General features: G+C 43.1%; 1 protein-coding gene across 2 annotated transcripts in view; it reads right to left on the bottom strand.

Moving 5' to 3' along the window:
• The window catches only part of REV3L (REV3 like, DNA directed polymerase zeta catalytic subunit), a 122,916-nt gene that overhangs the window by 69,490 nt on the left and 38,103 nt on the right, over positions 1–15,323 (bottom strand). For both annotated transcript variants that reach the window (XR_008596842.1, XM_054976325.1), the window contains exons 6-9: positions 9,419–9,513; positions 7,038–7,142; positions 310–394; positions 70–221 (exon numbers count right to left, since the gene is read on the bottom strand). Coding sequence is in view for 1 of the 2 variants with exons in the window: in XM_054976325.1 (XP_054832300.1) it covers positions 70–221; positions 310–394; positions 7,038–7,142; positions 9,419–9,513 (437 nt within the window). In the remaining variant the exon portion in view is untranslated. The remainder of the gene's footprint in view (positions 1–69; positions 222–309; positions 395–7,037; positions 7,143–9,418; positions 9,514–15,323) is intronic.

Consider the following 15,323-nt stretch of genomic DNA (forward strand, 5'->3'; position numbering starts at 1 on the left):
TTCTTCACAAAGATAATTACAGCTAGGACTAATCTAGGCTAAAAATGTACAGTACTAAATAACACCAACCTTTGTTCAGTTCTTTATCTCTATGCACTTCAACCATATTGGCTGGTGAACATGGAACAATTGTTGGAGATTCTACCTCAGAATGTAGGGTCAATTCAGCAGAGAACTCCGGAGATCCACTGTTATCATAGTTTAATGATCCAGATAATGTCCTAATTAACAGAATGGAAAACTGTCAGAATGGAAAATTCACAAATAAAGATGATAAATGTTTAGATAAATATTTTTTTAAAAGCTTACACAGAGATATCACTTTGCTTGAGGATTTCTTTAAGTCTCTTCTGAAAGATTTTTTCACTCTCTGTAGCAGTCACAAATCCACGATCTTCAGATAAGAAAAGAGAGTTATTTTGGATTGTTTACTGAGAGAGAATTTGTAAAGAAATAAACTTCACTAGATGGTAATTAATAGTTGAGCAGGTTCTCTGATGAAGAGGCACAGACATTTCCTAAATAAATAAAATTAGCAACTATCATCTCCCTTTATGGAATGTCTTTAATAATGTAAGTTCAGGCATGCAATACATGGTCTGTAAGTTTCAAGTGGTCCAAAGTGGCTGTACTTCTTTTAGACCATTTCAATATATTTCAGAGAATTAGGAATCCCAAATTTTTCCGGGATCCCAAATCTGGATTTCCCAGATTTTCTTGTTGCACACCCCTAGACACTGATATAGAACCTGCACTGGACTAGGCGCCAGCAGCTGCTTGCTCTGCATCTTCCACAATTAGCTCCCCATTCCAGCAAAGAAGCATCAGTTCTGACCATTCTGTCTGAGGCAGTGATACCAAAAAGACTGCCCACAAGGAGGTTCACTGATTCTTACCCACCACCCTAGGGACCTTACGATGGATCTGGGAACCAAATTTTTTGTGTTGAGGGGCAAGCAATGGGTGGAAGGCTCTGATAAACCAGTTGATACATAACTTTGCATTTGGGATCACAACAGTGGTGGATGCCATGAGATCAAGTAATTTCTGAATATCACCTTTTGGAGGCGACAGTTTTATTTGTTGCTGAGATCCAAGACAGATTACACAATGTAAGTGAAAATACAATAAACTCAACAGTTAGGACATTCAAAGCACAATAATGAGCTGCAGTTTGGAGACACTTAGACAGAGTATGGAAGCAGAAAAGTTTGGAGAAAAAAAGCATAAAGTCAAGCACTGAGATGAAATCTTTCTGAAACAAAGCATACCTAATTTACATGGCATGTCTAGCAACGTGGAAACTCCCTAGTAGACACATGTCCACATCAGCAGACAGCACAGCAGACAGTGCCCAACAGAGTAGTATATAGTCCCTCTTCCAACCAATGCATCTCTCTGAGCTACTTCTTACAAAACAGCCCTATAATCTGGGTAGAAAGCCCTTTTGAATAATTCCGTTTTTTATAGTTTGCAGAAAACCTGGAGCCATTCCATAAGTTGGGGGCTACCACAGAGAAAGCATGTGTGCAAGAAGCTGTTGATTTTGCCCAACTGCATAGTAGTATCTGCAGAAGGCCCTGTCCAGATAAGCGAAGCTACCATGGCAGAACATAGGGAGAGAGATGGTTGCAAGATATGAGCATTCCCAAAGGAAGGCTTGAGAAAGATCAGAGAATACTGGGAAAACCCACTCTGGGAAGAGTTGCGTGAATGGGCCATGATGCTGCTGGGAAGCAGGTAAAACCCTGCTTCTAGCCAGGGGCAACCAGCCCATGTGGAAACTGTCTAATGGAATGGGATTCAGTTTCCAATAGACAAATGGGCACAGCATTGAACAGGAAGGTTTCCACATAAAAGTCACTATTTTCTTCTTCTTAGCTTCTATTTTGTTGGGTCTTCTGAGGTTCAAGCGTCAAAGACCCCTTCTCCACATTTTTATGCCCCCCCAGCTTCCTCGGCCTTTCCTTCAGTCCCACTCCTGCATCTGTTCTATCCCTCCTCATACACATACCTCTATGAAACCTGAAGCCACTGGATCCTCATCCAACCTCCAAAGGTGCTGTATTTGGATTCCTTGTCTCAAGCATTTGCAGGGACTTAATGGCTTGGCAGAAAGGGCCCAAAAGGCTCCCTTTCTTTCTGAACCAAGGGTGGTTGTGAGAGGAGGATTAGGAGAGGGTCCCCTGCAGGTTTGGTGCATTTTGCTTGCAAAATGCCACCCCCAGCCACCTAGGACCTCCCCCCCCATTTTCCCCATAGGGAACAACAGAGATTGACGGTGGACAGGGACACCTTCTTTCAGGGGGGGCATAACATCCCCCCCCAAAGTCCAATCTCCCTGAAACTTTGGGAGTTTTGAGAGGAGGGTTAGGAGAAGATCCCCTGAGAATCTGGGATTATTAGGGAAGAAAATGGTCCCCCTAGGCCCTCGGAAAGCCAGGAGCAGAGTTTCCCATTGGAAACAATGGCCAACTCTTCCCTAAAAATCCTGAAGCAGTTTAAATACTCAAAACTGAAGTTGCTTGCTGCTTTGGGATCTGGCTTTTCCAGAGGTTTTTCCCGCTTCAGGTTTACCCAAATCTTTTTGGGGTGTACACTGCTATACAGAACCCACTGAAGGAAGGACCTATGAATGGGAAATGAAAGCAGCAAAGAAATGTTATTTCTCAGCAACCATTGCGTTGGTTACTTCATGACCACCCCAATTGTTTAAGATATCCAGACACGTCCTAACCCCTAAATCTGAACCTTTACAGTCTCAAGAACAGACAATCAGCTGCGAGGCCCTTGCTAAGTTTTTTGCTGATAAATTAGCACGAATATGCTCTGATATGCAGACAAGATGGAAGAAATACTTAATACACCATCTGGCTTACATTTGGACTGCCTCGAACCAATTACAATGACAGGTCTTAACAGGATCTTGACATCTATGAAAGCCACTACTTGTGTGCTCGATCCTTGCCCATCTTGGCTGTTAAAATCAAGTAGGGACCACATAAATGAACCACTGAGGTCTATTGTAAATCAATCATTAACTCAGGGCATCTTCCCCCAGCCGCTCAAACAGGTGGTTATCTGTCCGCTAATTAAAAAACCATCCCTAGACAAAAATGATGTGGCCAATTATTGCCCAGTGTCTAATTTGCCCTTTCTGGGCAAAGTGATTGAGAGAGCAGTAGCTGATCAACTCCGGATCTTCTTGGAAAACTCTAGTGCTCTGACCCCTTCCAGTCTGGATTCAGACCAGGGCACAGGACAGAGACAGCAGCACTAGTAGTGGATGATCTCCATCAGAATATAGACAAAGCCCATGCCTCCTTATTACTCTTCTTGGAGCTATCTGCAGCCTTTGACACAGAAGACCATGCCATCCTGTTGAGGCCTTTAGAGACAGAAGTGGGCATCAAAGGAAGTGCCCTGGACTCGTTTAAATAATCTCTCATGAAACAGACTCAAAGGGTTGCCACTGGAGATCAGCTATCTCCAGAATGGGAGCTATCTTGCGGGTTCCACAGGGCGCAATCTTATCTCCCGTTTTATTCAACGTCTACATAAAGTCTTTAGAAGAACTCATTTGCAGCTGTGGAGTTAGATATCACGAATATGCAGATAGTCCAGTAGCAGACTAACACAGCTAACTCCTCTGACAATATGCAGATGAAGCCCAACTCTGTATCTCGCTATACAGGTCCCCACAGGATGCAGTAGAAATCTTGGATTACTGTCTGACAGCTGTGATGAAATGGATGAAAACAAACAAATTGAAATCAAACCCAGATAAGACGGAAGTGATTCTTGTTGGGAAGGCAGAGATCTTGAAGGACATTATACCTCCTACTTTTGATGGATTTTGTCTGACCTTTGCAGACTTGGATAAGAGCCTAGGGGTTATACTGGATCCAGTGCTACTACTAGAAAAACAAGTTAAAGCAGCTGCAAAAAATGCTTTCTACAACATCACTCTAGCCTGGGAGATGGCTTCTTAACCTTGACATGGCCGATCTGGCCACCTGGATCCATGCTACGGTAACATCAAGACTTCACTATTGTTTTTTTTTTTTATTAACTACATTGACTAACAATACAAAGGGAAAGAAGGGGGGCAGGGGAAGGAAAGAAAAAAAAACAGCAACATATAACAACACTACACTACACATAATGCTTTCCCTTCATACTGCCATTATTAAAGAATTAAAACTTTGTATGATATTGATGGAGTGGTTGACCTTGCAAAATACAAATTACAATTCAAATTAAGTCTTCCTCCCCCCCCCCCCCGGGCCTTGGACGCAATTCTCTCTGAGCAACTGCAGCCGCAGTGCTCGTTCCCTCCCCCCCTTCAGACTTCGCCTTTTCTTCTTGCTTGGTGTCTTGCTGAAATGCTTGATTTTTGTCCTCAAAATCCCTTAATTGATCTTCTGATGTTATCTTGTAAGCTTGATCTTTGTAACTGAACCAGATACCTTCCGGAAATAGCCATTTGTACTTTATTCCACGTTCCCTCAGAAGAGCTGCGAGCTTTTTATACTTAAATCTTCTTTTCCGAACTAAAAATGGGACGTCCTTCAGTATCCTGACTTTATTACCCAGAAGGTCCAGATCCGTATTGTATGAGTTGTATAGGATAGTGTCTCGGATCCTTTTAGATGAAAAATCGATGATGATCTCGCGAGGCAGCTGACGCTTCGTTGCGTATTTTGAAGAAGCCCGACGGACTTCCAAAATGGCGCTTTTTACCTCTTCTTTAGTTGCCCTCGCGGGTGTTGCCAATAGTTCCGAGGCCAGACCCCATAAATCCTCATTTTCCTCCTCTTTCACGTTCTGGAGGCGCAAAATTGTCTGTGTTCGTTCCACTTGTAGCCCGATCAGCTGGTTCTCCACCAGCTTTAACTCTTTAGTCGTTGCCCTCACGAGTGACGCATTTTCCCAGGCAGACTTCTCTGCCCCCCCCGCTGCTTCCTTGATGGTTTTCATTTCGTTCTCAATTAAGCCCACCCTTTGATCTGTTTCATTCAGCTTGTCAACAAAGGGCTTTATGGCTTCGATAACCAACCTCTTCACCAAGTCCTCGAGCAACTCTCCTTTCCCCTGCAGGGCAGCCGAAATTGACTTGCCCAAAGCGGGACTCTGCTTTTTCGCTGCCATTTTGGGGGGGGGGGACCGCCAACCAAATTCTGAAACTCAGCGAGGGGGAAGAACGAGCCTTCTTAGCTTCAGATCCCACCACTCCTTCGCGTGCGCTTGTAATAACAGAAGGGATTCGCTTACTTACAGGCTTCCGCCTAGTTCTGCTCTTTGCCGTTTTCCATGGCCCGGCAGCACTCAAGGTGCCGCGCACGTCTGCCGGCCTCCATAGGGACAAACGGGCAATTTACCCTCCGCATCGATTTCAGGGGGCTCTTCCCGCCGCGTCCCGGACCCTGCCTCCCTCACTGGGAGTCCAGGGGGCTAATCTTCGCAGATCAGCCGCCCGGTCAGGCTGCTCAGGCGCTTCCTCCCAGACCTGCGGAGAGGAGCATCTGACATGGCCGAGAAAACGAAACCGAATCTCAAGACTTGACTATTGTAATGTGGTAAACATAGGTCTCCCATCTAAGTTAACTAGGAGACTCCAATTAGTGCAAAATGCTGCGGCTTGACTGTTATCAGGGCCGAGAAGGAGCATGAATATCACTCCCATACTGCATCACTCCATTGGTTACCTATCAGTTACCGTGCCCAGTTCAAGGTATTAGTTATCACATACAAAGCTCTTCACGGCCTACATGACTGCCTCCCTCCCTATGTTCCTCCATGGCAACTTCAGTCATCTGAACAGGGTCTCCTGCAGATGCCACCCTGCACATGGGCGAAATCAACAGCAGCCTGTACAAGGGCTTTCTCTGTTGTGGCCCCTACCCTGTGGAATGGCCTCTTTGAGGAGGTCAGAAGAGTACCCACTCTCCTGGTTTTCCACAAACAATGCAAAATCAAATTATTCAAAAAAGGCTCTTTACTCAGATACGAAGGCTATATTGTAGGAAGGGGGTCACAGATGCTTCGCTAATGAATTAGGGACCACAGACTTCACCACTATGTTGCCTTACATACTACCTGTTGCTTTAAATATGTGCTCCTATGAGCTACCCGAGCTTCACGTTGTCTAATGTTAGTCCTAGAATCGCTTATGTTCGGTTTCAGTATTTCTTTTTTTTTAATAAAATTTTTATTGGATGGGTTCACATACATTTCACAAACATTTTACAACAAATATACCCCTTTTCTTAATATATGTTATCCCACCCCCTCCCCTTTTCCCTTGTTGACTCCCAACAGCACTCTGACCCCTTTCCCCCTAGTAACTATCTCTAGTCTAAGTTGCTTTTCCCCTGTTGTTTATGGCAAAGTTTTATCTTATATTTCTAAATCTCTCAATAGTTATCAAGAGACCACCGGTTTCAGTATTTCTTCACCTCTGTATTGGATTCTTGCTAATGCAAGAATAAAATATTTCAGTTTGTCCAAACTGTGGGATAACTGAAGCATCACACAGAAAGAATAAAGAAGAGCCCACCAAAGAGCATTTTTTCTTCATAGCGGCAGAGAAAGAACTGATTGACAGTACTACATTCCTCCATACTTTTGTCAAAAGGCAAAAAAAGATGGTGCATATAGCGTCTGCGCGCACACGTTTCACATCTTCTTAAAAGCTCTAGTTATTTCCCTGCAGCACAGTACCCACGTGGGACTGCACAGAAAACCACAACGAACAGGAAAAGTAAAGGTTAAGAGATTTGCCTGCTTTTTTTCTTTCTCTGAGGAAAGGTCAATGAGATTATTGGTGACTAATTAATATTCCCTCAGAACACCACTGCCCATGTGTCCCACTCACAGAACCGCTAGAGAATGCCATGTATGGACCACCTTTCAGTAACAGTGGCTCCTAATGCAATTTACAATAAAAACCTGACAAAAAATAAATGGATTATATCAAGAACAATGCTTAAGGTATCTAGTGAATATATAGACAGAGACAGCTTGTCCCTGCTTACCTTGTGAAGTAGGAGGACTAATCTGAGAGGACTCCTTATTCTCTCTACGACGTTGTTTCTCATCTTCCCATATTGCTTGCAAACCTGGGTTCCGGCCAATCTGGGCTGGAAAAGTGAAAAACAATGCAATATTAACAGAATATGAAGCTTATTAAAACTGAATACTAATTTTAGCCAATACAATCTCTGCTGTTCACAACCATCAACTCCTTCTTTGCAAGTAACACAGAGTAAATAATTATAAGTATTCATTTTTCAGAGGCAAAGAATTCATAAATGTTAACTTTAACATATAAAGCCTCTTATACAAATATCATGCCCTTAGGAATGGTTAAAGAACTACTAATATGTGTATTTTTCCATACCTTATTAACCAACAAGAATATGAGTGGCATTACCAACATTATCGTTTGAGTTCTACAATATTATTTTCATTAATTGCATTTGCAATCCTGCTTGTTTACTGCTTATTCAATTTGTATTATAATACTGAGATTGCTTACTAGAACTTAAACTGGAGTAAGCACACTTGGGAAGTTTCTCCTCTGCTTTCCCCATCTTTGCTGGGAAAGTCTCAATATTCTTGATCCCCTGGTATTTTAACACTACATTCACTCCTTGGGTGACCTTATTGTTTTTTGCCTGAGTTGGAGCTGATTGCAGAGGAGGACTGTTACTAATTGGAGAGTAAATACAAAAACAGCTGCTCCGGGAAAAGGGAGAACAACCAACAACATCAACCTTCCTGACGTACACAATTACAGTATGTTAATAAATTATTTTATGTATAAAGTGCAAAGGTGCTCGAAGAATATGTGAATTCATTCAGAATATAAATATAGTCAATTTAACTAACAATACCCAACTGGCGGAGCAAATAACAATATCTGAGATCGATTTCTATACCAAATTATTCAATAAAGATTCATTACAAAAATACATGTGCTACATTCAATACAATTTCTATACAAAAATATTCAATCCTGAATCAATACAAAATGTACTATATTTGAAATGCACACAGGCATTCAAACCAAGTCGATTAATGAATCTCTGTTGTAAATCAGTTGCCTGCAGAAGTCTTGCACATCTATCGCACTCCAAAAAGCCACGCCTACGGGTTTGCTGGCATATGTTGTCCAATCCCGTTTCGTCCATTCACTTCTTCATTGGCATTTATATAGCAATTGCTGCAGTCAGTCATATACCACCATGTTGGTTAACTCCAGACGATCTAACACCATGCAACAGACAAGATCTGTTGGGGATTTTGTCCCCAACAGATCTTGTCAAACCAACCTGGTTTCCTTCTTTGATCAAGTGATGAGCTTACTGGATCGTGGGAACTCTGTTGACGTGATTTACCTGGATTTCAGTAAAGCTTTCGATAAGGTTCCCCATGACATTCTAATAGTAAACTGGAAGACTGCAGACTGGACTATAGGACAGTTTGGTGAATAGGGAACTGGTTAGAGGACTGCACCCAAAGAGTGGTGGTCAATGGTGTTTCATCAGATTGGAGGGAGGTGTCCAGTGGGGTGCCACGGGGCTCGGTTTTGGGCCTGGTACTTTTCAATATTTTTATCAACGATCTGGATGAAGGGGTAAATGGGCTGCTCATTAAATTTGCTGTATCTGTCAGCACCACTCTCAATACCAACCATCCAGCCTTGGCTTTATCTTATTGAATTGCATTTATATATCCCCTTTCTTCTATTACGGAACTCAAGGATGGCATATAGGCTCCAAGAAATCTCACATCCAGGCACTGACTGGATGTGTATCTGTTAACTTCAGCAAGGCTGTTGCATCATGTGCCTTTTCACTATACCGCTGGACCCTCCCCCCTCAATTAGTTGCTTGATTCTCCCTATACATTTTAAGAATCCATAATTATTCTCCCTCCCCTTGGCTAAAACTCTTGTTCATGCTCTGATCTTCTCTTGCTTTGATTATTTTAACCTTTTCTCTGGCCTTTCCCTTTCACACTTCAACCCAAATCTCTACTTCGTTAATTTCTCCTATTACTCAGACTACATAACACTATTCCATGTATCCCTTTTATTAGCATTTCGTTCTCCATAGACTTATCCCACTGTCCTCCTTTCCTTCTTGGCGATTCATCTTCATTTTGTCCCTGCCCAGTTTTCATTTCTTCAATTTTACTATCCTCAACTTTTTTTTACTACTTAAACAATTTTTACTTCTTTTCCCTTGCTCCTAACTGCAACTAAGCTTTAAGAACATCAACTGCCACACATTCACCAATCTCCCTGTTGTTTTTCCCATTGCCTAAGTCATCATTTAGACTTACAGTGTTGTATAAATAATAACATATGTATCTGTCACCATCCTGAAAGACAAACAAAAATATCATTTACCTTCAATATCCAATCTATTTAAAATATCAGCAGCCACTGCATCCACCTCCAACTCACAGGTACTTTGTGGTTCAACGTCCTCTAGTACTAAAGAGCTGCAGTTAATTAGAATTGGAAGATTATTAAAGTATATTATTTATTATTGACATGCATTAGGAGTTTTAAAATCAGAATACATTTTAAATAAACAGTCCAGGTTCACAGCATTTTAGGCCATAGTTAGAATGATAAAGTCTTGCCTTTCGTAAGAAAGATGCAGATGACTGACTACGGCATCAGTTATACATTTAAATACTTCAACGTACATGTCATTGTTTCCTCATCAACAAGCCAGAGGCTCCTACTTACATGCAGCAGCACAGAAAAATAGGAGGTAAAAGCTGCATTCAGATATCTCTTGTGTGTTGAATAAAGTTTGAAGACTTTTAAACTAACCACATTGGATGTTTTTAAAAAATGTTGTTTGTTTCTTACTTAGAAACTGAGATTCTACACCAGGATTAAAGCCTGGTTTAGAATTCTGCTTTATAAGCAAAAGACAGATTCTAATTTGAATATTATGACAAATTACAGTTAAAGACTTTGTGATTTAGGAAATCTTCAATCTCAGTTCCATATGCAACTGGGAAACTGATGAGAGTTTGAGAGCCTTTATAAACCAGGTATAATCTCATCTAGTTCCAGTTTGTGATATCTGAATACAGCCATCAAGACCTGTAGGTGAGAGAAGAAAAAGAATATAAAGAAGCTAAAATGGAATCCTGTCACATTGGATAAGCTGAAGAACAAAGTTAAGATCCCATCATAGTCTGGATAAAGAGTGTGTTAATATACTTATAATCAAAGGATATGGTTATGCAAAATGAACTATATGCAGGGTCTAAGAGTAGTGGTTCAGTTAAATACAGTAGTTGTAAACGAAAGCAGATGTTTAAAAGCAACAAATTGTACTTTTTGACATTATAAATTACAAAATTCTACAAGTTACTATACTTACAGAATACTAAGTTTTAAAACAGAAAACACTACATTTTAATTCCCATTCTAAGCTTCGTACTTAAATATTCATTAGCACACGAATCAGTGCACGTTATATGACATGGACACCACTAACTCATAGGGGTTAAGTTTTGTCTGTATCGTACACAGGAAAATTATATACAGGTGTCAATCAAGTAAAGAACATTTAGTTGATAATTAGTCTTTCTCCAACAGATCAACTGATTAAAATTTAATACTCCTATACAGTGGTGTTTTTTTTTTTAAGTGCCAGTAATCTTATATAAGGTTGTGCTGATTTCCACACCCACCCTGCCCCGCAGATCTGCAAGCTATTCCTGAGGGTTTAATTTTTGCCTTCCTCTGGCTGTGTGGGGAAAGCTGGCACAAGAGGATCAGGACTTGGGAGGACCAAGGGGGATAAAAATCAATGATTTTTTTTAAAAAAAATTAAAGATAAGATTTTTAAATTTAAATTGGATTTTTAAAATTTAAATTGGATTTTTTTGATAAAATGCTTTTTGAGGAAAAAGTTTAGATAATTAGAAAATTATCTTTAGATTTTCTATTTAAGGTACATTATAGCCCAAAGGTTTTTCATACTGAAATAAGGATTAATTTTTAACTATGTAGTATGAGAATATATATAAACCATTTCCTTTAATCCATTCATTGGGGCCCCATTGTCATGCCCTCCAACAGGTTTCTGTAAGATTATTTTTGGGTAATTTTTCTTTCAACTTCTGACCTAGCTGTGGTGATCCATTCAACGGTCACCCCCAAGTTGGATTACTGTAACTCGCTTTACTGTGGGCTGCCCTTGGGCCTTCTCCAGGGGTTGCAAATGGTCCAGAATGAGGCAGTGTGGGTCTTGACCAGGACTCCATTCCGGGTACATATAACGCTGGTCTTGAGCCAGCTGCACTGGCTCCCAGTGGAGTTCTGGATCAGGTTCAAGGTCTTGGTTCTGACCTTTAAGGCCCTTAGCAGACTGGGACCAGCATACCTACGGGACCACCTCTCACCATACGTTCCCCGGAGAGTGCTCTGCTCAGCAGACAAACATCTACTGGTGATCCCTGGCCCCATGGAGGTTTGTCTTGCTTCGACCAGGCCCAGGGATTTTTCGGCCCTGGTACCAACCTGGTCTGTCTGTGGAGACCTGGGCCCAGCAGGATCTGCTATTATTCCTCCAGGCCTGTAAGACAAGATGTTCTATGGTGGTTGAGGTGGGCAAGCCGTCAAACTGGCCTCCTGCCATAGGGGGACACAAGTCCCCTTGGGTTATGCTTTATGAGGACTGGTCACCTTGCCCCATAAGCTCTGTCAATGTTGGAGGGTTGTTGCAAAAATGTGCGCTGTTGTTTTAATGTTATTTATATTATTATGTTACCATTTTTATATGGTTGTAATCTGCTCAGAGCCTGCTTGCAAGGTGAGTGGATTAAAAGTCAATTGAATAAGTAAGTAAAAGATACCATCACAGGTATTGTGTGCGTGCACACAGCTTGCAGGCACACTCCAGAACGCTTCTGCATCACACTGGGAATGACATCATTCCTGGCACAATGCAGATATGTTCCAGAGCATGCAGGAGCACTCCAGTGGATTGCTTACCCATTCCCGCACTTTCCCCTACCAGCCAGGTTAGAGGTGGGGGGGGGGGAGAGAGACAGAGGCTGAGAGCGGGGGATCCCTCGCCTCCACCAAGGGAATGGGGATCCTAGGTGAGTACCATCACAAAAAAACCCAGCTCCTATGTTTGTGGTCATAACTCATTTTTTAAAATATAAATCTTCTTCCTAACCCGTGCTACTTCACATACAATGTATCACCGTCATCAATATATCTAAATTAACAATATGGCCAAATCTGTGAATAATTAAATCCAGAGACTAGAATCATGGACAGATAAGACAAATCTTTCTATGAAGCTGAAAAACACTCCAGGTTTGTAAAAAAAACCCTGAAATCTTTTTTAAAAATACCTTAGGGGTTAAAAGCCCTCAAATAATAAAAAGTAGCACCTATAGCTTTAAAAAACACATGTTATCAGAGCCTGCTGCTAAGCAACCACACAGTATTGCTAACATCAAGCCAGTTTGTCAGTAAAAGGCAGGGGCAGGGCTCTTTTCAGTCCTGCTTTGGGCCTTTGAGAAGGAGACTCACAGGGAGAGGCCTGGCAGCAATCACTGGCAGGCCTGGCTGTTCACTGCTATTGTTACAGCTCCATCTCCTCAGCTCCCCTCTCAAAATCCCAAAGGTGACCATAGGCTTAAAAAGGTTGGGGACTCCTGATATACAGTATGTGTATTAACACTCTGGCTATTACTGACCATAAATGCCTCCCATGTTATTTGTATCCCCATATGACTGAAAGTATCTTCATAACAAAAACACCTGAATTGGATTCAAACAAGTATTGTAAGCAGAACGGAACTTGCCCACCTCACATTGTACTGGCCCTCCCTGTACTCCCACAAAATGGGGAATGTCAGTGGATCCCCAAGAATAGCACTTGGTGTGAAATGGTGAGCTCTAGTGGGAGGAAAAAAGCATAAAAGTCAAACACCATCAGTTGCCAACCCTCTCCCTATGGCTCCTTATGTAGTAAGAAGACAGCATGAATGAAAGAATTCTGTTACTCACAAGCTTTTTGATCCCTGTTTGACCTAGGGCTGTGCACTTCTGGTTTCCAATTTGGGTAAATTCCCCGAATTGGACTCGATCCAGAAAGATTCTGGATATCCGAATTGGGGCTAGCAGGATTCGGAAATCCCGAATCAAAGCTTTCCGAAAGCTTCGGGGCTGAATTTAAAGGGCCCCGCCGCTGCTTAAACATCATCCCACCCCCCCCACCAACCTTGTTGGCGGCAGCGGCCGCCTCCGCCGCTGCCACCTGATCCTGCAGGGCATTGGGGAATGCCAGAGCTGCCTCCTCCAGCCCTTCCTGCCCCTCAAATGGCCGCGGTGCGCTGGTGCCACCATGGCCATTTGAGGGGTAGGAAGGGCCAGAGGAAGCAGCTCCGGCCTTCTCCAACACCCTGCAGGCTAAGGCGGTGACAGCACGAGGTTGCAGCGATGGCCTGGAACCTCCAGGCCATTGCAGCCTCATGCTGTTGTCAATGTAGCACAGCTGACCCTCCTGCCAGGTAAGGTAAGTGGATGGGGGTGAAGGGTTGCCCCGGGGGGTGGGGGTAGGGGGTGGGGGAGTTGCCCCCCTCGCTTCAGTATACTCCGAATATTTACAGAGCATACCGAAGCGAATAAAGTACCTTAATTCCGAAGCAGCTTGCTGCTTTGGAATTAAGGTATTTCAGAATTTTTCCCCCCACTTCGGGTAAACCCGAATCAACCCCCTCCCGCACACCCCTAGTTTGACCTTGATTCATATCCAGCTCAGAAAGGCATGAGAGCAGTGGGACAGCAATAAAATCTCACAAGGACATACTCTCTTCTCAAGCTTGATCTACACATTCAACAGGATGAGATGGTAGAATGGACTGTACCATTTCATACAGCAGATATTATTTATGGATGCTGTCATATAAAAACCCATACAAGCAGAAAATTAGGACAGGCTGGCTAGAACCTCTCTCCATCTCCCCTTCCAAGCTAGTTTCCTAGCCAAGAAAATGTTTACAGGATGGACCTTTTAAAAGCATATCCTCAGCTTTAATCTGACATAAGTGGCCACACTCTGCCACCTCAGGACTAATCTTATCACTTTGTTACAAAAATACTGTAAAGAAATGTCTTTTTATAAAGACATATAAAAAGACATTTATAAAGACATTTATAAAGACATTTTATAAAAATGTGGGGATACAAGAGACTGCCTTACAGTGGCTCGTCTCTTTTCTCCACCGTCGGGGACAGAGGGCGGCGCTTGGGAAGAAACTGTCATCCCGCCACCCACTGGTATGCAGTGTCCCTCAGGGGGCGATACTCTCCCCACTATATGCGCCCCCTCACCCAGTTGGTACACAGTTTCGGTCTTGGGTGTCATCAATATGCTGACGACACCCAATTATATCTGATGATGGACAGCCAGCCCGACTCTGCCCCGGATGTCTTGGAGCGTGCCTTCGAAGCTGTGACTGGGTGGTTGAAACAGAGTAGGTTGAAACGAAATCCCACAAAGATGGAGGTCCTGCATGTGGGTCTGGGGTCCATGTGTATGGGACTCTGGCTCCTTGCTCTTGACGGAGCGCCGCTTGCGCCGCTTGTGAGAGTGAGGAGCCTGGGGGTAATCTTGGATGCCTCCTTGACTATGGAGACACAGATCGCAGCAGTTGACCGGTCTTCATTTTTCCATCTGAGACAAGCCCGGCAGCTTGTCCCCTACCTGTCGACCACGACCTAACAGCAGTGATCCAAGCAACGGTCACCTCTAGATTAGACTACTGCAACTCGCTCTACGCAGGGCTTCCCTTGGGCTTGATCTGGAGATTACAGCTGGTTCAAAATGCAGCTGCGCAGGTGATTGCAAGAGTCCCAATAGGGGAACATGTAACACCTATATTACGCCAACTGCATTAGCTACCAGTCCGGGTCCGGTTCAAGGTTTTGGTGCTGACCTATAAAGCCCAATGTGGGACCGCCTTTCTCTATATACACCCCAGAGGACACTTAGTTCTACACACAAAAGACGTTTGGTGGTCCCCGGTCCTAGGGAGGCTCGCCTGGCCTCAACCAGAGCCAGGGCCTTTTCAGTCCTGGCACCGGCCTGGTGGAACTCTCTGTCTGATGAAACCAGGGCATGGCAGGATTTATTAATCTTTCCGCAGGGCCTGTAAGACAGAGATGTTCCACCAGGCATATGGTGGAGGCTAGGCTGGGCCCCCGCCGGCCATACTTGACTTGACTTGAAAAGATCTGTCCACCACCCTATATATATCTAAAG

Source organism: Eublepharis macularius, chromosome 1 (genome assembly GCF_028583425.1).
Source record: "Eublepharis macularius isolate TG4126 chromosome 1, MPM_Emac_v1.0, whole genome shotgun sequence".
In the NCBI taxonomy this organism is placed as follows: domain Eukaryota; kingdom Metazoa; phylum Chordata; class Lepidosauria; order Squamata; family Eublepharidae; genus Eublepharis; species Eublepharis macularius.